General features: G+C 45.8%; 2 protein-coding genes across 8 annotated transcripts in view; one reads left to right on the forward strand and one right to left on the reverse strand.

The window, feature by feature from the left end:
- PARP4 (poly(ADP-ribose) polymerase family member 4) overlaps window positions 1-20,984 on the reverse strand; it is a 2,883,551-nt gene that overhangs the window by 372,162 nt on the left and 2,490,405 nt on the right. For 6 of the 7 annotated variants that reach the window (XM_044073295.1, XM_044073293.1, XM_044073297.1 and 3 more), the window contains one exon: window positions 12,701-12,751. The exons of the other annotated variant lie outside the window; for it this stretch is intronic. In XM_044073295.1, coding sequence (XP_043929230.1) covers window positions 12,701-12,751 — 51 coding nt within the window. The remainder of the gene's footprint in view (window positions 1-12,700; window positions 12,752-20,984) is intronic. 7 annotated transcript variants of the gene reach the window in all.
- On the forward strand, window positions 667-12,168 carry LOC122803658 (histone H2A-like). The gene is made up of 2 exons (XM_044073437.1): window positions 667-1,075; window positions 12,131-12,168. The coding sequence occupies exons 1-2, from the start codon at window positions 685-687 to the stop codon at window positions 12,166-12,168; spliced, it is 429 nt and encodes a 142-aa protein (XP_043929372.1). The 5' UTR covers window positions 667-684.

Here is a 20,984-nt window from a genome sequence, read left to right on the forward strand (position 1 = left end):
GCTCTACCTCTAGACGTGATGTCCAGCTTGTAATGAGAAATAAAGGTATGAGATGAAGCCCAAGTGGCTGCTGAACAAATATCATCCAGAGGAACCCTAGACTTAAAGGCCGCTGAAGTAGAGACAGACCGGGTCGAATGAGCATGGACTCCCTCCGGTGCGGGCCTCCCAGAAACTTGGTACACTAACAGAATACACTGAGAAATCCAGCGTGACAAAGAAACTTTGGAATATGGTTTACCCAGATTGAATTTGGCAAAGGAAATGAACAATTGGTTGGATTGCCTATGACCAGCTGTTCTGTGAAGATAAAAACGAAGCTGCCTGTGAACATCCAAGGAATGCAGCTTGTATTCACCTTTGTTCTGATACTTAGGAAAGAAAACAGGGAGGTTGATGGACTGATTAATGTTAGCTTCCGAAGCTACCTTATGAAGAAAGGAGGGATTGGTCCTGAGGCACACGCGGTCCGGATGGAAGACCAAATAAGGCGGTTTCATGGACAGGGCCTGAAGTTCAGAAACTCTCTTAGCTGAAGTAATGGCTACTAAAAAGGCAGTCTTAAGAGACAAGAATTTTAGATCTACTGTGGCCGCAGGCTCGAAAGGGGGAGCGGTCAAGGCCTGAAGAACCAAAGAACGATCCCACGGGGGAACAGTCTCTTTGGAGGAGTTATTTAGCGCGATGTCTGGACGTGGTGGAAAGACTGGCGGTAAGGCCCGTGCAAAGGCTAAGACTCGTTCATCCCGAGCTGGACTGCAGTTCCCGGTGGGTCGTGTCCATAGACTGCTCAGAAAGGGCAATTACGCTGAACGGGTCGGGGCTGGAGCGCCTGTCTATTTGGCAGCGGTACTTGAATATCTAACTGCAGAAATTCTTGAATTGGCTGGTAATGCAGCTCGAGATAATAAGAAAAATCGCATTATTCCTAGGCATCTGCAATTGGCTGTCCGAAATGATGAAGAGCTGAATAAATTGTTGGGAGGTGTCACTATTGCACAAGGTGGAGTGCTTCCCAATATCCAGTCAGTCCTGCTTCCTAAGAAGAAAACGGACAGGGGGTCTGAGCAAAAAGGTGCCTTTTAGGAAGATTTTACATAACTTGGCAGGCATAAGAGGCCCATAGTCATGACCAACATGGTAATGAGAAATGGCCGCTAGCTGAACTTTGACCATGGAACTACTGGCACCATCATTAAAGAGAGTAGTAAGGAAGTCTAAAACCAAAGGAAGAGGAACCGTGAAGGGATGTAGACCTTGACGCTCCACCCAAATGGAGAAACGCTTCCATTTACTGAGGTAAACTTTTCTGGTAGAGGGTTTGTGAGCCGCTACCAGAATGGCCTTAACTGGGGACGAGATACCAGGAATCCTGATTAGGAGTGGAACTGGAGCAGCCAAGCAGTCAGCTTCAGGTTGTCCAGATTCGGAGTTGGTAGGTTCGATGGGTGTGATATCAGATGCGGAATGGGATCTAGAATCCAAGGTGGATTCACTGAATGAGACCTTAGGTAAGGGAACCAGATATGTCGAGGCCAGAATGGGGCAATGAGGATCATTCTGCACCCCAACCGAGAGGCTTTCTGAAGCAGCTGGAGCATCAGAGGCAGAGGGGGGTATGCGTAAAGAAGACCGGGAGGCCAAGCATGCACCAGAGCGTCTCTCGGGGAATCCCCTGGAGGGGGGATTACAGCGAAAAAACTGTCGCACTTGGCGTTTAAGGGAGAAGCAATGAGATCGCAACATGGAGTCCCCCACTGTGCGAAGATCCGTTCCGCTACTTGAGCATTGAGAGACCACTCGTACGGGGAGAGAATGGTGCGACTGAGCTTGTCAGCAAGGATGTTGGACCGACCCGGAATATGCGTTGCGATGAGAAAGCGGTTGGTGGAGATCGCCCATTCCCACACTCTCATGGCTTCTCGACATAAAGGGTAAGACCTGGTTCCCCCCTGTTTGTTGATGTACCAGACCACCGACATGTTGTCTGATTGAATCGCAATTATTCCCAGGGGAAGGAAGGCTTGAAGCGCTTGCAACGCCAATAGCACCGCCCTCATTTCCAGGACAGTGATATGCAGGGAGGTCTCTGAGTCGTCCCACGTGCCTTGGACCGTCCGGCCTTCAAAATGCCCCCCCCACCCGAGGTGGGAAGCGTCCGTGGTCACTGTGGCGAGAGGGGGAGATGCACAAAAAGGGCGGCCTCTGTGGAGATCCGGGGAATGGAGCCACCACAAGAGGGACAGCTTGCAAGCATTGCTGATTGCAATGGGGTGATGCAGGGGGAGAGAGAGAAATGACCATTGCACCTGAAGTGTCCACTGAAGCACCCGCATGTTCAAGCAGGCGAGTGGAAGAAGAGAAATCGCCGCCACAGACCCTATTGCCCTCAGGACCAATTCAGCAGGAGCCGAGCTGGAGTGGAGGATGGCCCGCAACTGGAGTCGCAGATTCCGAACTCTGTCGGTTGTGAGGAAGGCCCTTAAATTCCTCGTGTCTAACCTGACTCCTATAAATTCTATTAACTGAGTGGGGACCAGGTTGGACTTTTCTACGTTTACAGTGATGGCTAGCCGGGGGGCTAGACGAAGAAAGGAGTCTCTTGCCACGGATAGTAGATGCCTTGTTGGAGCGGTGAGAAGCCAGTCGTCCAGGTACAAAAAGACCTGCACCCCCTGAAGCCTCAGGTGGGCCGCAACCACTGCTAATACTTTGGTGAACACCCTGGGGGCTGTGGTGAGACCAAAGGGAAGGACCCTGAACTGGTAGTGACTGGCTCCCAGCCAGAAGCGAAGGAACCTCCTGGATCATCTGTCCATTAGTATGTGGTAGTATGCATCCTTGAGGTCTATAGAGCACATCCAGTGATTCTCCCCTAGAAGGGGGAGGATGGATTGTAGAGTGACCATCTGGAACTTCTCCATGGGAACTGCCAGGTTTAATAGGGACAGGTCCAGAATGGGTCTTAGGTCCCCCGTCTTTTTTGGCACTAAAAAGAACCTGGAGTAGAACCCTGATCCGATCTGGTCTGGACTGGATGGCTCTTTTTCTCAGCAGATGGCCAATTTCTGCTGAAGCGGCCTCCCTCTGATCGGGTGGAACATCGGGGAGGGTTTTTAATTTCGGGACGTGAAGAAATGGGATTTTGTAACCTCTGGACATAATCTGGAGAACCCAGTGGTCCGATGTAATGGACTCCCATGCCTCTAGGTGCTCCGAAAAACGTCCCCCGACTGCCTCCAGAGTGGAGCAGTCGGGCAACCCCTCAGGGTTGCTATGTGGGCCGTTCAGAGAAAGGTTCTCTCGACCCAAAATTCCTGGGAGCCCCTCTGCCCCTAGGGCGGCGTCCTCCCTGTCCTCCTCTGCCGCAGAAGGACTGGTTGTCCGGAGCGGGTTGGGATTGCTGCGACTTCCGGAACCACATCTTCTTCTGGCCTTTTTGGTTCCTAGAGTAGGACCTCTGGGGCACAGAGAAGCGGACTCTGACAGCAGACAGCGTCTTCCCGTCCTTCTCGCTCTGAACCAAAGTGTCGCGAACCGTCTTGCCAAAAAGGGCAGAACCGTCAAAAGGGGCGTTTGCGAATGACGCCTTGAAGGGCTCCGTGAAATCGCAATGGTGGAGCCAGGCCTGGCGTCTTGTGACTAGGCCCACTCTTGCAGCTCTAGCGGCTCCCTCGGTAGCATGGGAAAGTAACCGCATAGAGGTATTGGTCACGGAACGAAGAGTGGCCATACGGGTGGAGTGCAAAAGTTTGTCCTCCTCCGACATGGACTCTGGGGGGGATGCAGCGTATTCCTTGATAAGATCGCGCTGCATCCTAATGACATGTGCCAAATAGTTGAGCATCCTCACTGAGAAGGTCGCTGAACTAAACATTCGCTTCCCCAAGCGGTCCATCATCCGAGACTCCTTGCTCGGGGGATGGACTGAGGGACTCTCCTGAGCGAGTTCCCTCTTAGTGGCTGCTGCCGACAACATGGCATCTACCGGGGGTCCCTTGCTCCAGTGGGCACGGTCAGCAGGGGGGCTAAGAATCCTGTCCGGCCTCTTGGGGATTGGCTCCACGGTGTCCGGTTCCTTCCACGCCCTGGTAGTAATAAGGTCCACCAGGGGGTCAGCAGGAGGGGACACCCAAGAGGTAAACAGGCCCGCTTCAAATGCCTCCAAGAACACAGACTGGTCCGTGGAAGACTTTGGGGCAGACCACCCACCTCTTATACGTAACATTTCCATGATGTCTCCAAAGGAGACATCCTCAGGGGGTGATCTTGGGGAGCCTTCCCCTTCCTCCAAGTCCGTGTCTTCAGTTAAAGACTCGGGGGAGTCTATGTGCCTCCTCTTACACGTGTGCTTGCGAGGTGCTTCCTCGGGGGGGGGGGGCTGTCCGAGGAGCCCTCGCCAGCGGTGTCCAGTTCCACAGGAACTGCTTGGGGCAGTGAAACGGGCTGTCCCAGTGGCCGGGTGACGGAAGCCTGACCCAGAGCAGATGGAGTGCAGGACGGAGCCGAAGCAAGGGCCGGGGGTCCGGATGCCCTCAACAGAGCCCTCTCCACTACATCAAAAGCTGAGGGGGAGCCAGCCTCGACTAAAGGATCCGAAAGTCGGCTCCCCCTCGGATCCGAGGAGTGGATCGGAGCCAGCGCCGAGCCCCTCGGATCCGAGGGAGCAGTGCGCTTCGACACGGACGGCGCCGAAGGCACACTGAGTCCCTCGGATCCGAAGCTCAGGCCAAGGCTCCGAGAGGTTGGATCCAACAAACTCGAGGGCAGGGTCGGATCCGAAGTACCAAGTACTGTCGGCGCCGACCCACCCCCGGCTCCGAACGCTCCGAGCCCGGGTAGCAGGTCGGAGAAGGAGCTATGGGCTTGAAAAATGGGGTTGAGCTCCCCCCCGGGGGGGGCAGGAGCACTCCCATCTGCATCTGGGCCTGGATGAACCTTCGCATCATCCGGTCCAGATCAGCGTCGGAGAGGCTGTAGGTGGACCTCGACGAGGCTACTGAGGTAGGCCTTGAGTGCCGCCTCGATAGCCTCGAAGGAGGTTGGGTCTCCTCCTCCTCAGGCCCCGGTGAAAAACATGGGGACCCGAGCCGAGGAGGAGGAGAACCAGCAGCCAGAGAGGCCGGAGGAGAAGCCTGCTTAGCCGGCGGGGCCGAGACGGAGGTCTCAGCCTGCTGCTTGTGGTGCTTCTCTCTCCGGTCCTTCTTCCTGGCTTCCCTCTCCTCCAAACCCGTAGAGGGAGTTTGAATCCCGAGAGGAGGAGGGGGAGCAGGCAAGACAGTAAAGTGCAGTTTTGTACCTACCATAAATGTAGATGTCTGATAGACATGCAACTGCAGTCATAACATGTGGGTTGTCCTGCCTCAGGCAGCCCTCGGTCGGCCGGATTCCAAAGTCTGGGTCCGACGTCGGCTGATGTCGCATTTCTCTCCGACGTCAGAGCGGCTGGAGTACATAAGCATCAGCCGACGCCATTTTCTTCAGTGTTTCTTGCCCCAGATGCCAGGTGCCCTCCAAGGAAGGCTGTAATCAAATTGGAAGACAAAAACAGGATTCCAAACAAATACATGAGCAATAAAACAAATACACCATAACAGATATCCCCAGCTAAGAGTAAGGGGATAGGAGTGGACCCTAGGCATAGAGGGGTATGGAGGGAGGGAAAACCGACTGCAGTTGCATGTCTATCGGACATCTACATTTATGGTAGGTACAAAACTGTACTATGTCCTTCAAGAATGCAACTGCAGTCATAACATGTGGGTAGAATACCATAGCTTAGCTGGGGAGGAGGTATGCTCTAGGAAAGAGATGGTGTGGCAATCAAACCCTGCAGGACTGCCGAAGCAAAGCCTGCTCTGGATCTGGAATATAGAGGGAGATTGTAGTGTTTTGAGAATGTATGCACGGAGCTCCATGTAGCAGCTTCTAGAATGTCCTTTGTAGGCACCCCTCTTAAAAATGCTGTAGAGGTGGCTGTAGCTCTGGTGGAATGTGGTCTGACATAGGCTGGAACAGTCTTCCCATGAAAGGAATAACGGAATCTGATGCAATGTCCAATCCATTTAGAAATAGTCTGTTTTGAAATTGCTTTTTCTTGGACTGCAGGGGCGTAATCTACAAAAAGCTGTTCAGACTTCCTACTGGCCTTGGTTCTGTCCAGGTAGTATCGAAGTTGTCTATGAATGTCCAAGGTATGCAAAAGTCTTTCCCCCTTATTCTCAGGATTGGGGAAGAAAGCAGGCAGATGAATGGCTTGATTTAGAGAAACCCTAGATACCACCTTTGGCATAAAAGTAGGGTTGGTCCTTAATGAGACCCTGTCTCTGTGGAAAATAATAAAGGGTGGTATTGCCATTAGGGCCTGTAGCTCCGAAACCCTTCTTGCTGAGGTAATTGCCAACAGGAAAGCTGTTTTCCATGAGAGAAATTGCAAGTCAACTGAAGCTGCTGGCTCAAAAGGAGGTAGAGTCAGTTTCTCTAAGACAAAATTGAGGTCCCAGGCTGGCACTGGGGCCTTTCTTGGTGGCTTAATGTTCTTGATTCCTCTGAGGAATTGTCTTAGTAAGGGTGAGAGAAAACAGGAGGATCAGTGTTGTATCTAGCTGAAATAGCGGATGCATGTATCTTTATTGAAGAATATGAGAGGCCGCTCTGTAACATATCTGCCAAATATTCCAAGATGAGTGGGATGTTCAGTAATGATGCATCATGTCCCTTGCTGGTATTCCAATTGCGGAATCTTTTCCACTTTGCTAAGTAAACCTTTCTGGTGGATGGTCTTCGAGCCTCTGTTAGTATCCGCTGAACTTCCTTGGAGAGAGATAAGCTGAAGTTATTTATGGGATCTCCCAGGCTGTTAGCTGCAGTGTCTGAAGGTTTGGATGCAGTGTTTCGAAATTGTGTGGAGTCAAAAGTAGAGGCCACTGAGGGAGGGCCCACCTCCTGGTGTGACATATGCTCCGTAGTAGTGGGTACCAGTGTTGTCTTGGCCAATCCGGAGCTATTATGATTCCCTTGGGCTTCTCTGCTTTGATCTTTAGTAATACTGAGGTCATCAGTGGCAGAGGTGGGAATGCATAGATTGCTAGGGAGTTCCAGTTGAATGAAAGGGCATATATTTTCCAAGCCTTTGGATGGTATGTCCTTGTGCAAAATTTTGGTAGAAGATGATTGAGGTGAGAGGCAAATAGGTCCACTTCTGGCTTGCCCCATGTCGAAGTGAGTTGTCTGAAAGCCTTCGGATGTAACCTCCACTCGTGTGGATCTGTGGAATTCCTGCTTAGGCTGTCCGCCAACACATTGTCTTTTCCTGGAACAAACTGGGATTGTAACTGGATGTTTAGACTCAGTGACTTCTCCCAAAGCTGCATTGTCAGTCTGCAAAGGGGGTAAGAGTGGGTGCCCCCCTGCTTGTTTATGTACCACATCACAGTGGTGTTGTCTGTCTGTATCATTAGATGTCCTTGCTGGAGTTGGTGTTGAAAAGCCTCGATAGCATGCATTACTGCCAGCATTTCCTTTTGGTTTATATGCAGATGTGTTTCCTTTGGAGACCATTGTCCTTGTATACACCTGCCTTCCATGTGCGCCCCCCATCCAAGGTCTGAGGCTTCTGTAGTCATGGTCTGTGTTATCTGTGTTTTTTTGAATGACATACCTGTGTTTTCCTGGCTCACCGAGGCCCACCATAGGAATTCCTTTTGTAGGCATGGAATGAGTGGTATGATTGTCTCCAAGTTGTTGCTGTGTTGAGACCAAATGCTTTTTAGGTACCATTGAAGCTTTCTCATGTGTAGTTTGCTAATGGAACCAGTAGAATGCAGGATGCCATGTAACCCAGGGCCTGTAGGAATCTCCTTGCAGTCATCTGGGTGAGTTTTGCTAAACCTTTGAAGTATTGAGTTAACTTCTCTTGCTTGTCTTCTGTCAGGTAAGTCATCTGAGAGGCTGTGTCTAGTTTGGCTCCTAAGAAGATTATTTGCTGGGATGGCTGCAGTCTTGACTTTTGGAAGTTGACTGTGTATCCCAGAGCTTGAAGTAATCGTATGACATAATCCAGGTTTTTTGTCAACATCAATTTGTCGTCCACTTGTATGAGGCAGTCGTCCAGGTACGGGTAAATTTGTATACCCTGGAGCCTGCAAAGAGCAATTACTGAAGCCAGGCATTTTGTAAATACTCTGGGCGCAGTAGATAAGCCAAATGGCAATGCTGAGAATTGATAATGCTCTGGCCCTGCAAGAAATCTGAGGTATCTTCTGCAGCTGTGTCTGATAGGGACATGCAGGTATGCCTCCTTGAGGTCCAGAGTAATCAGCCACGACTCCTTGCCCAGCATGGGAAGGAGTTGCTGTAGAGTCAGCATTTTGAACTTTGGTACTATGAGAAAGGTGTTTAATGCGGACAAGTCCAGTACTGGTCTCCATTGAGATTCTTTTCTTGGAACAAGGAACAGTCTTGAGTAAAACTTCTTGTTCTTGTTGTGGAACTCTTTCTATTGCTTTCATTCGAGTCAGCAGAGTGATTTGCTTGATAGCCTCTGCCCTTTGATGTTGTGGTAGATTTGGCATGCCTTGTTTTCTTGGTAAGGTATGAAAATGAAACCTGTACCCTCGGTCTATAATGTCCAAAATCCATTTGTCCTTTGTCAGTCTGTGCCAGTTTTCTGCAAACAGAGATAATTTCCCGCCCAAGGGAGCTTCTAGTTGTTCCCTGGTAGGCGGTAGTAGAGGAAAGTCATTGAGTTTGTGGTTGTTGGGCAGGTGAAACCCCTGTGTCACTTCTTTGGTTTCCTGGCTGCCATTGTCGTCCCCTGTAAGGGCCTCTGTATTGGCCTCTTCCTCGGCCACGTCTGTTCTTACCCCTTTGAAACTTTTCTGGATTAGGAAAGGACCTATTTTTTGAAGGCCAATTCCTACTGAATCTGGGGGGTTGAATCTGGAGGAAATCTTTCACAGTCTGAACTGATTTTGCTTTTTCTTTGATGGTCTTTAACACATCCTTAGCATTTGCACCAAAAAGCTTGTTCTTTTCCAAAGGTGCATCCAGAAGTTTTGCTTTTACATGATCTGGCAGAGGTTGATCTTTTAACCAAGCATGTCTACGCATCACTGCCCCTGTCATAGCTGCCCTACATGAAGGTTCCAGTGCATCATATCCACACTGCAGGAAGTGATTGCTTACTTGCTGAGTGTTATGTACAGCTTCCTGCAAAGTCTTCCTGTCTAAAGGATCAGGAGAAGCTAATGTTTTTTGTAAATCTTCTAAGAGATAATCCTGATATTGGAACATATGAAAAAGGCAATTTAAAGCTCTCATAGATAAGGTAGTGGATGTGTAAACCTTTTTACCCCATCTCTCTAATGACCTTGCTTCCCTGCTGGAGGGCAAAGGATTTTTTGAGGTGGAGGCTGAAACTCCTTTAGGCCCCTGTGAAATAGTTTCCAAATCAGCAGTATGGGCCCTGAATAAATGGGAATGAGTTTCTGGGACCCTGTAATACCTGTCTGGCTTGGCTGGAGCAGGAGGAAGAGAATCAGGGGTAGCACTAGAATCAGAATACAAATCATCCAGAACATCAAGTACAGGGGGAATAGCTAAGGGCCTGTGCTGAGGCTTCTTAAGGAAAGTCCTAAGGCGTTTCCTAGAATCAGAATATTCCTGACCCTGCCACTTGAAATGTTCCCTCATGGTGTGCAGAACTTCCCCAAAAAAAATATCCTCAGGAGGGGAGGCCGAAGGTATGGAATCTTCTGCATCCGAGTCCTCATAGGTCTGGAAGAGCTCTTCCTGGCTATCAGAGTGGACAGAACCCTCAGAGTCTTCATCAGAAGGAGAAGGGTCAGAGGGTTCAACCCAGGGCCTTTTATCAGGAGGAGGCTGGGATGCTCTCTCAGGATGGGCCTGTGAACCTCTGATCATGGAAATTAAATCAGCAGCCATGGACATAATTTGTGTCTCCGGAGTCGGCTGAGGTAAGGATTTGGAAGCAATATGCTTTGTTTTGCTGGCTGCCTTAGCCCTAGTGTAGGCCTTAATGGACATGGCCATAGGAGGCCTGGCAGCTCCACGTGCAGGAGTGACCTTGTCTACAGCAATGGTCTTGGGCATTTCCTCGGTTTCGGTATCCGGAGGAAAGTCTATAACTGGCGGAGTAATATCTGGAATCGGAGTAGTCGGTAATGCGGTGTCTTCGGTTCGGAGTGGTGGAGAGACCGTCTCAGAGGGAACCGGAGCACTCGCGCTAGGTTTTGGCGTGGAGTCGGTGGTAGACGCGGGCCGAGGATGTCGGTCCCGGTCTTTTCGCTTTTTGGGAGTTTGCGATGTCGGAAGATCAGACGGCATGGTGTAAGCAAATTTATCGCCGAAAAAATCTTCAGCGAACTCCGCCCGGCGCCTGAGAGTGCGCTTGTTGAAGCGAGCACAGGCTACACAGGCCGAGACGTTGTGGTCTGGGCCCAGGCAAGGGAGGCAGTAAGAGTGGAAATCCTTATGAGGTATTTGTTTACCACAAAAAAGACAATTGTTAACTTTTTCAGTAATTTCTGACATCGGCTGAGGCAAGAAAAGGTCCCCAACGGGGTATTTAGCTTTTTTGATGACTTCGGTATCGTAGAATACAGGAACTGACCGACCAGCACTTGCGAACTGCTTCTGCTTCGGGCACCGCGTGGCAAGAAAGACTGAAGAAAATGGCGTCGGCTGATGCTTATGTACTCCAGCCGCTCTGATGTCGGAGAGAAATGCGACATCAGCCGACGTCGGACCCAGACTTTGGAATCCGGCCGACCGAGGGCTGCCTGAGGCAGGACAACCCACATGTTATGACTGCAGTTGCATTCTTGAAGGACATCCGCCGGAGCAGTCACTACCAACGGAGCGGGGGCCGAAGCCGAGTCCGGGGGTACGAGACCCGCCAAGACCAGCTTCGACCTCCGTTCCTTCAATGCCCTGGGGTTGAACCCTGCACAGATTGAACACCCAGAAGTGAGGTGTTCAACCCCAAGGCATCGAACGCACCGAGTGTGGCCATCAGCAGGGGACAGCTTATGGCCACACTAGGAGCATTTTGAGAAGATATCCTTTGGGGCCTCAGACATACTATATATATATATTTTTTTTTTTTAGAAAAAAAAACTAACACACACACACACAGAAGGCCCCAAAGAAAACACACACTCACACTAGCTACGCGCCAGAGAGGGGAGGGTACACAAAAATAAATTAACTTAACCCAAAAATAGTATATATAGAAAGGGAACCTATCACTTTCACACAGTTAAGGTATTTTTAGCAAGAAAAATCTCTTACAAAATACTGAAAAAAAACACTTAGCTTATGGAGCTCAAAATCTAGGCTGTCACCATGAACGCGGCAAACTAGAGCTGAGGTCATGTAGGGAGAGCAGGGCATTATGGGTGAGGGGAGGAGCTAGGAGCTCGGATCCATAGCTGGATAAACCATGCCGGTTCGGATCCGATATCGGATCCATACCCACAGGTTGCTGACAAATGAATCTCCTACTTCAGATGTCTAGTTTCTGGTTGCTTGAGAGTTACTGTTAAAAACAGACCAGACAACTACTGTACCCTATACTATACCATACCATACCATAAACACTGTATTGATTTGATTTTAATACTGAAATACAGTAATTAAAAGCCTGGCTGGAATAATAATATTTTAAACTTATATTTCTGCTAGAAAGCATGGCATGTGGAACAGTTTTCAGTGGCACGCTGAATGGATTGGAACTTAATGAAATGAACAGAGAGAGAGAGAGTGAATGCATGTATGAAAGCAGAAGTGACTGTGTGAGAAATCAGAGAGATGTATGAAAGCTGAAGAGAGTGTGTGAGAGATTGGAGAGAGAAAGAGTGAGTGAATGCATGTCTGAAAGCAGAAGCAAAAGTGTGTGAGAGATGTATGAAAGATGAAGTGTGTTCGTGTGTGTTTATGTGTATGAGATTGGAGAAAGAGTGAGTGAATGCATATGCATGTATGGAAGCTGAAGAGACTGCGTGTGTGCATGAGAGATCTGAGAGATAAGGTGCAATCTGACTGAGTGAGTATGGAGCAAGTGTTGACATTTTAGTGATTTCACTTGTTTGGTTTGACTTGTTCTCAGGTTGGGGAGAGAGAATTTCTTTCCAGCTTCCTTCTTAAAAATCTAAAAACATAAGGTATTTTTATGCATGGGGAAAACAAAGTGCAACACATGAAAAACTGAAATGTACATATTACTGTATTTCTTCAATTTTTTTTTTCTGGTTGCTTGAGTTCCGGTTAACGGAGAGTTTACTGTAGTGAGGAGACAATACATGCAGTGACAACAGACAATTTGTTCAGAAGTCTTTCAAAGATATGTCCCAAAGTGGGCTGTACATACTTATTAACAATCCTGGGAGAAGCTTCAATTACACCTCCGCCCTCCTTTCCTCCAAAATAATGGGAAAGTCTATCTGCAGTTTTAGTCGCAGTAAGTCAGCTCTCTGATTATAAAGATCCATTCCCAAACCTTGGCAGCTACCATCTCAGATGGAAATCAGTTACTATGGCAGTAAGCTAGGCTGCTTACACCTCTAATATCACAATAAAAGCAGACTAGCTACCCTCTCAGTACCACAGCTACCACTGTCATTAACAATGCAGAGAAATGCTTTCCAAATACGTTGAACAAACTGATTAAAACACTTACCCCAGTAATCAGATCACTAGAATCACTTGTCATTGCAAAAGATGGATGTTTCTAATAAAAACAAAACAAAAAAAATTCTAAACTTTTTTTCATCAACAGTACCCTTAAGCACTAAAACAACATATAAATAACAATTCTCATGTTTTACAGAATGTTACTAATAGCTCAGTCAGTTTTCAAACAGAGGGAGAGGGGACCCATCAGATTCTGACACCAGCCAAAGTCACAAATGACTGCAGTCCCACCTCTTTTACTAAAAAGCAGTCAGGCTGTTACCTCTGGGTCAACAGTACGGTTTCTTTATTTAATCTGTTAAGCACTCAAGTAAAATAATGCTTGAGGAACCTTTTCAGCCTAAACCCTGGCCACAAGCCTATAAGGATATATGCACATATTTTTCTAAGTACCCAGTCAGCATAATCTCAGAACACCCAGATGTGACAAAGTCTAGAGCAGAACACCTTTCATCATTATCACTTCCTGGCTCCACACACTACCCACTACTAACATAAGAACAGTGGATGTTCTAAGCAACAAACACACACTTCACAATTAATGCAAGTAACAGAATCTCTGGCACCCAGTACATAGCTCATCTCTGTTATCCTTCAGAAGATCAAATAGAAAACAACAAAAATGTAACATTCTGCCCAATATTATATTCTATTTGTCCTTACGAAAATTAAATGCCTTACTGTGAAACTTTCTGTAAAGCAAAGATTCACAGGAAAATGCTTATGCACTAAAGTCAGAGCTGAAAATAATGGATTTGAACCTCAATTTTCTGCAATGAAACTGCAGCTGAGGTACATCCATTATTAGGCCTCCAAGAACCGAAGAATCTTTGGTGAGTAATGAAAGTTATGTACCCACCACAACTGCAGATGTGCAATGGCCATTCCATCTTAATCACTAAATCCTGTCCTGTGCATCCACAGCTCCTCTGTGCTGGTCCTGCGGTTTAGGTTGCTTGTTTTCACCTCCCATAATCCATCCCGGGTGCTCCCTCCCTGCTTTAAAAGCAAAAGGAATACCTCTGGCCATCACATGAAAACACCCTAAATTGGCCAGCTTGCCTGGTACTTAGAAAAATACTACTGAGAAGACCCCCCCCCCCCAACAAGATTGTGTAAATTAATCCATCTTGGGTGCTCCCTCCCTGCTTTAAACGCAAAAGGAATACCTCCTGCCATCACCTGAAGACACACTGAATTGGCCAGCTTGCCTGGTACTTAGAAAAATACTACTGAGAAGACCCCCCCCCCCCCCAAACTAGATTGTGTAAATGTACGTTGCTTAACACTAATTAAATGTAGACTTGATGTACTATCTATAGAGTTAATCTGCCTTCCCGTGTGTGCGTTCTAGCAGCCTACCGCAGACCGTTTGCCCTCTCCCCCTACTGTTATCACTACCCTAGAATATATTTAAACTTAAGACTGGTCCAACTATCCCTGCTGTTTGCTATCTCCTTCTACCATTAGGTGGCAGCATCTACCAATATAAATCCTAGATATTCTTTATAATCCCAACAAGTTTTATTTTTTCACAAACAGTTGGTTATGAGTTAATATCCTTAGACTGTAAATATTTTCTCCCCCCTGCTAAACCATCCTCTGTAAAGGCAGCCTTCTTTTTCTGGCTGGAAATATTTAGCTCATACCTTCCAACTACAGCCTTTAAACTGCTCTTTGCTGATACTTTTTCTGCCATACTTACCTCTATTAAGCCCTCCTCCCTCCTGGAACTGTTCTTCCTACCACCTTTCCACCCGTTTAGTCCCTCCTACCTTCTACCCCTCTAGTCCAACCACCTTTCCTCCACCTATTCCCTCCCCCATTGCTAGTTTCCTCCTGGAGTTTACTTATATCTCCCACAGACTGTGGTGCCATTTTTAAATCCTGTCCTGAGCATCCACAGCTCCTCTGTGCTGGTCCTGCCGTTTAGGCTGCTTGTTTTCGCCTCCCGGTAGGTCTTTTCAGCATATCTGTCTATCATTTGCAAGTCTCTATGCAACTATTGTGTTAAACTCCGCGTTTTTACTTGTAACTGTGTTTTAGGGTTATAGATAGCCTTGTGCTGATGGATATCACTCCAATGCAATGTTTGTAACTGTGTTGTATGGTTATTGTTGGCCTCGTGCTGACAGCTTAATTTATCTGTGATCTACATGTGTTTTTGACCTCTGCAAGCTGCTTTTGGGATGAGTGGGGCTCTTTTCTACACCGACTAATGCTGCATTCATTTTGTATGGGTACAAGGGGCTTGATTGAATACTGCTGGCTTGTCATGACCAGAAACCTGGTGTAATGATGTCCTGTTACAAAGACACCAACCAAAGTGCATCACTAAATGCCGGATAGCCTCTTAAGGTGGAATAACAATCCCCCTTCAAGTCTTCTGCTTAAAATCAGGTTTAGCAGCCATTTTTCTTTACATTTGTAATATAAGGGCTCTGCACAGCTTCTACACGGTTTTGGGGACCGTTTTGCCCTATATACTGTACTGTTTGACTGCTTGCTTTGTACTGCAACATTTGCCCTTTGCTTAGTTTAATTAATGGCTTAGCAGCTGTAAGCTGCTTTTTGGGACGAGTGGGTCTCTGTGTTGTCGTCAGCTGCATAACTTTAGTCTGAGTATACAGGGCTCGACTGTTACACTTTGCTGGCCCAGTCTGCTCTCCAGATGTCCTATTAAAAGGACGCCAATAAACATATATCGTTGAAGGCCTTTATTTCTCTTTCAAGGTGATCAATGGCCCTACTAGAGCCTTTAGCTTAATTACTGGCTTAGCAGCTATTTTTCTTTTCCGTTTGTATCTATAAGGGCACCGCATGGCTTTTAAGTTGTTCTGAAAACTGTTTTGAAAACTGTTCAGCACAAGTTATTGCATAGCATGAACATATCTTAGTTTACTGTGTTAGTATGTTGAGCACTATATATTGCACTGTTTAGAGATTTTATAGTATTTATCTTTTACCCCTTGCTTTCTGCTGCTTATATTTGGCTCTACTGCTGTATAACCCTGTCCTCTCAAATGGACTAGGGTCACTGACAGCACGGTGAACTGATGAATGAATGTTTTGTTCTATTTAATGGAGCCTATATTGCCTAACTTGTATTGTTCATAGCATAATGTCTGCTGCTTTCCACTGTTAATCCCCTACACCTACTCTTCCTTTACATATTTGCTCTAGCCTCGTCTAACCATGGTCTCTCTGTACTATGCTTCGTTACACCCTCCCTTCTTCTCTAAACATCCCTTACCTTCTACCTTTCCCCTCTACATCTGCAATATTAACTAACTCAGTGTTGTCTCCCTCTCCTCTACAGTAATACATCCCGGGTGCTCCCTCCCTGCTTTAAACGCAAAAGGAATACCTCCGGCCATCACCTGAAGACACCCTGAATTGGCCAGCTTGCCTGGTACTTAGAAAAATACTACTGAGAAGACCCCCCCCCCAACAAGATTGTGTAAATGTATGTTGCCTAATGTAGACTTGATGTACTATCTATAGAGTTAATATGCCCTCCTGTGTGTGCATTATAGCAGCCTACCGCAGACCGTTTGCCCTCTCCTCCTACTGTTATCACTACCCTAGAATATATTTAAACCTAAGACTGGTCCAACTATCCCTGCTGTCTGCTATCTCCTTCTACCATTAGGTGGCAGCATCTACCAATATAAATCCTAGATATTCTTTATAATCCCAACAAGTTTTATTTTTTCACAAATAGTTGGTTATGAGTTAATATTCTTAGACTGTAAATATCTTCTCCCTCTGCTAAACCACCCTCTGTAAAGGCAGCCTTCTTTTTCTGGCTGGAAATATTTAGCTCATACCTTCCAACTACAGCCTTTAAATTGCTCTTTGCTGATACTTTTTCTGCCATACTCACCTCTACTGTTCTTTCCTGCTCCGTAAACCCTACAGGCTCACTCCGCTCCCCTACCCTGCCCCCAATTCCCACCTGCCCCCAGTACTCCTAGCTTTATTCCTATCTTACCCCACCCTCTCAGCCTAATTACCCAATACCAGCTCCCTCCTCATTACTTCTCCCACCTATAGCCATCCTTCTTAAACTCTATAATCTGTACTCCACCCAATAATTATAGTCTTCTCCTCTTTCCTTAAATCTGTAGAATACCTCCATCACCTTTTAAACCCTTTCTTCTTCATAACCTTCTCTATTTTCCTAACCACTCAAATCTCTCTGTTTGCTCCAACATGCTCTCCTGAAGTTAGCACACCCTCCAAGTCACGCAACCTCCTCTTTCTGTTCCTACTTCCCTTATACTATGCTACCTCATATTCCACCTATGCTTGTCCAATACCACCTACAAAGACAACTACCATACAAAACCCACCTTCCCCCTCACTCTTACTCCCATTTCCACTATCTCCTCTTCTCTCATTCAGCCCAACCCTCTGCACCTATTCCATCCTAAATTCTTCTCCTCTAAAGTCAAGATACTGTCACCTGCTCCAATCTACCTAAATTCATGCCTGGCAGACCAATATGGCTAAAGGATATCTCCTTCAACAACCTAGTCTAAGCTGGTGATATCCATCCTAATCCTGATCCTACATCCTTTATTAACAACACTCATCCATTACCCTCTTCCTCCTATCTCAACACCCTAAAGATTTTTACAATTAATGCACAAAGTCTAAACAACAAAGTACACCGATTTCAAGCTTGGTTAAGCCATAACCAACCAGATATCTTAGCCATCTCTGAAACCAGAATCAAGCCCTTTATCTCAGACTCTGAGATTCTGCCCCCAGGATTTCATTGTCTCAGAAATGACCGACTAAATAAAAAAAGGTGGAGGCACTGCACTAGTCTACTCCAACCTTACCTTAATTGCCCTCCAAATTCCAATTTCTCAATTCCAGGACACTGAACTAACTGCAGGAATTTTAAAACTAAATAAACATAAAAATATCTGCATCATTGCCCTATATATCTCACCTGGTAATATCTCTACACTCGAAAATATTCTCCTATGGGCCTCTACTGCAATTAACTACTTAACTTATATCCTTGGTGATGTGAATATTGACTGAAATCAAATCAATTGCCCCTCTCCCTCCCTATCCATTAACCTCTATAACTTCACTCAAATAATCCTCTCCATCACTTGACCTAACAAAATAAATCCTCCCGGATCCACTATAGATTGGATCCTAGTCTCAGATCCAAATAAAATAACCAATTCTAGTACAATTCTTGATATCTTTAGCGACCATCTCCCAGCCTTCATGCATCGCTCTACTAGTTCCTCCCCACACCAGTAAATTCAAACGCGTAACCTCAGTAGCTTCAACCCAACTATTCTCTCAAACACTTTCAAACAAATCAACTGGCAAATTCTAAACATTCTTCCTCTTGACAAGGCTATAGAATACTTCAACTTTGTCTTCCTTGATACTTTAAACTCACTAGCCCCACTAAAAAACAAAAGGATAAAAACTAAAACTGCTCCTTGGCTATCCAGAGAGACAAAATAGATTATGCACCACAGAGACAAAGTATGGAAGCTTTACCAAAACAATAAACTGGACAATCCCTTGCTCCAATATAAACAGCTCCACGACCGTGCAAAATGACTAATCACTAAAGACAAAAAAATCCTACTATATCAAACTTCAGTCCAATAACAATAAAAAAAAAAAAAAAAAATTCTGGAACTCTGTAAACTCACTCCTCAATCCAGGCTCAAAGAATAATCCCTGTCCTGACCCAAGTAAATCTGATCTCGAACTAGGCTCTGAATTTAACGAATTTTTCATAGACACTATTACTACCATCACCAAGACATTTCCCAATAATAACCCAACTGCTCTACACTCTCCCTCTTCTAACTCACCTCATCTGTTTGAACTCAAACCCATCTCCACTAATTTTATAAAAAAACTTTTGTCCAGACTTAAACCTTGCTCTAACACACCCGACAATATTCCCTCTTCCTTCCTAAAATGTGCTGCTGATGGCATTGCACTCCCAATCAGCATCATCAACTGATCCATAAAAGAATCATACATCCCCAAACTCTGGAGCTCAGCTTATATTCTTCCTCTTCATAAAGGAGGCAAAAATATGAGCATCTAAAACTTTCTCCCCATTGCTTTGCTCTCACCAATCTCCAAAATCCTAGAAAAATGTATCCACCTCCAACTTATGCCTTTCCTGACCCAAAACAATCTTCTCACTCCTACCCAGCATGGCTTCCGTCCAGGCCATAGCACAATAACCGTTCTACTCTCTTTCCTAGAAACTGTCAATCAAGCCCGAGATTCAGGCCACTTAGTTTCTACTGTTTTACTCGATCTGTCTAAAGCCTTTGATACTGTTTCCCACAAGCACCTACTCTGTCATCTCTCAAACTTTAATCTCTCACATAATGCTTTATCCTGGTTCTCCAGCTATCTATTAGACAGATCACAGGCAGTCAAATGGAAGAACTCCATCTCTTCCTTCTTACCTACCCCAACTGGCATACCATAGGGATCCATCCTTGGGCCAATGCTTTTTAACATCTTCATCAATATATTTCACACTGCTATTCCTGATGCTAAAATCATTCAATACGCAGACGATTCAACCTTAGTCTGCTCTGCCTCAAACCTCTCTGAATTGCTGACTAAAACCCAAACTGCCTTCTCAACAACTGAAAACTGGATGCGCCAAAATGCAAATAAATCAAAGATTCTACTATTCCCGCCTACAAAGACCCTCTCCTACAACAAAAACAACTTCAAAGTCTATAGTAAAACCAACTCACCTATAGAAGAAGTCCCCTCTGCCAAACTACTTGCCATTACTGTAGATGAACACCTCAAGTTTGAAATTCATATTCAACAAAATATTAAGAAAACCCACCAAAAACTAGGTATGCTGTATAGGAATAATTGCTTTCTCTCCAACTCTACCAGGCAAACTCTGGCCTAGACTTATCTTCTTCCTTCCTTATTATACAGAGCCCCTCTCCTAACCAACCTGTCCTCCCGTATCACCTCTAAACTAGAAATCTGCTACAACAAAATCTCTAAATTTGCCTCTAAAAATACCACCCATCATTACCTAACCCTACAATCCCTGAATTGGCATGAACTCCCAAACTACCTAGACTATCTCTAACTCACTACTGCACATAGACTCATATTTCACCCAACAAAATGTCCTGCTCTTAACTAACATCCTTCCCCCTTGTACACCCAACAGAGCTCTCAGATATGAAAAATGAAACTTAATTACAATCCATAAATCTAAACGTCCTGCTGGCCAACTTCTCCTATCTTTCTCACTAGCCAAAACATGGAATTCCCTTCCCTCCACACTAAGAGCCATACCAAACTCAGAAAACATCAAAACCCAACTATTCAAACACCTGTCCACTAAATGGAAATGTACTTGCCTTCACCCAACCTAATCCAAGGGGGTTCTTGCTCTGGTTCCCAAGCTCTACAACTCATAATTATCTTCCTATGAGCCTAACAATTTCTATAGCTTCTCTCTAAGCTCTCACCTCCTACAGTTACCCTCACACAACCCAACCTTGTAAATATCGTAAATAGCATTCTACTGTTGATGTGTGCATGTAAAACGTATTTACATTTTTTTAAAAGGTTTGTATGTAAACTGTTTCCACACCTAACCCATATCTGTTTTCCTCAAATGAAAATTGTGTGATCCCTACCTTCAAGCTTAATGAATTTAACTATGCATGATACTGAATGCATTTATGTATAACTATTCTACATAAGATCTTTAATATTAACTATCATTTGAATTTAAATTGTATAATGCATCTTGGAGCTTTTTTCCCTGGGCCTCCACTGAAAATGGGTCAATTTGGCCCAGTGGACTTCCCCGGTAATCAAACTGCAAATAAATGAAATAAAATAAATAAGGCTGGTAGGACTTGGCCTGGCATCCAAAACTCTCCCTGGCTGCCATGCCCGTCTGTGCAAACTAGCACCTTCTCTGGGTCACTGCAGACCATAGCTAAAATAGTGAAGCAACTAGTACAATTAACAAGAGAAAGCAATACAGCAAAATTAACATCACCAAACCTTGCAGTACTGAAGCGGGGAAAGGTGGGTCAGTAAGGTGATGTAGACTGAACTGCCAATACAAATCAATTGTTACAGTAAGTGTTCAACTTTCCTAGCTCTTTTTGGTAGTTTTACTTTAAACATCACCTGGACACATTTCCAAGCTTATCCTCCAGGATATCTACTCATGACAACATACTTGTAATGACAATAGCTCTAAT

The sequence above is a fragment of the Protopterus annectens genome, chromosome 5.part1 (genome assembly GCF_019279795.1).
Source record: "Protopterus annectens isolate FY-2018-M chromosome 5.part1, PAN1.0, whole genome shotgun sequence".
In the NCBI taxonomy this organism is placed as follows: domain Eukaryota; kingdom Metazoa; phylum Chordata; order Ceratodontiformes; family Protopteridae; genus Protopterus; species Protopterus annectens.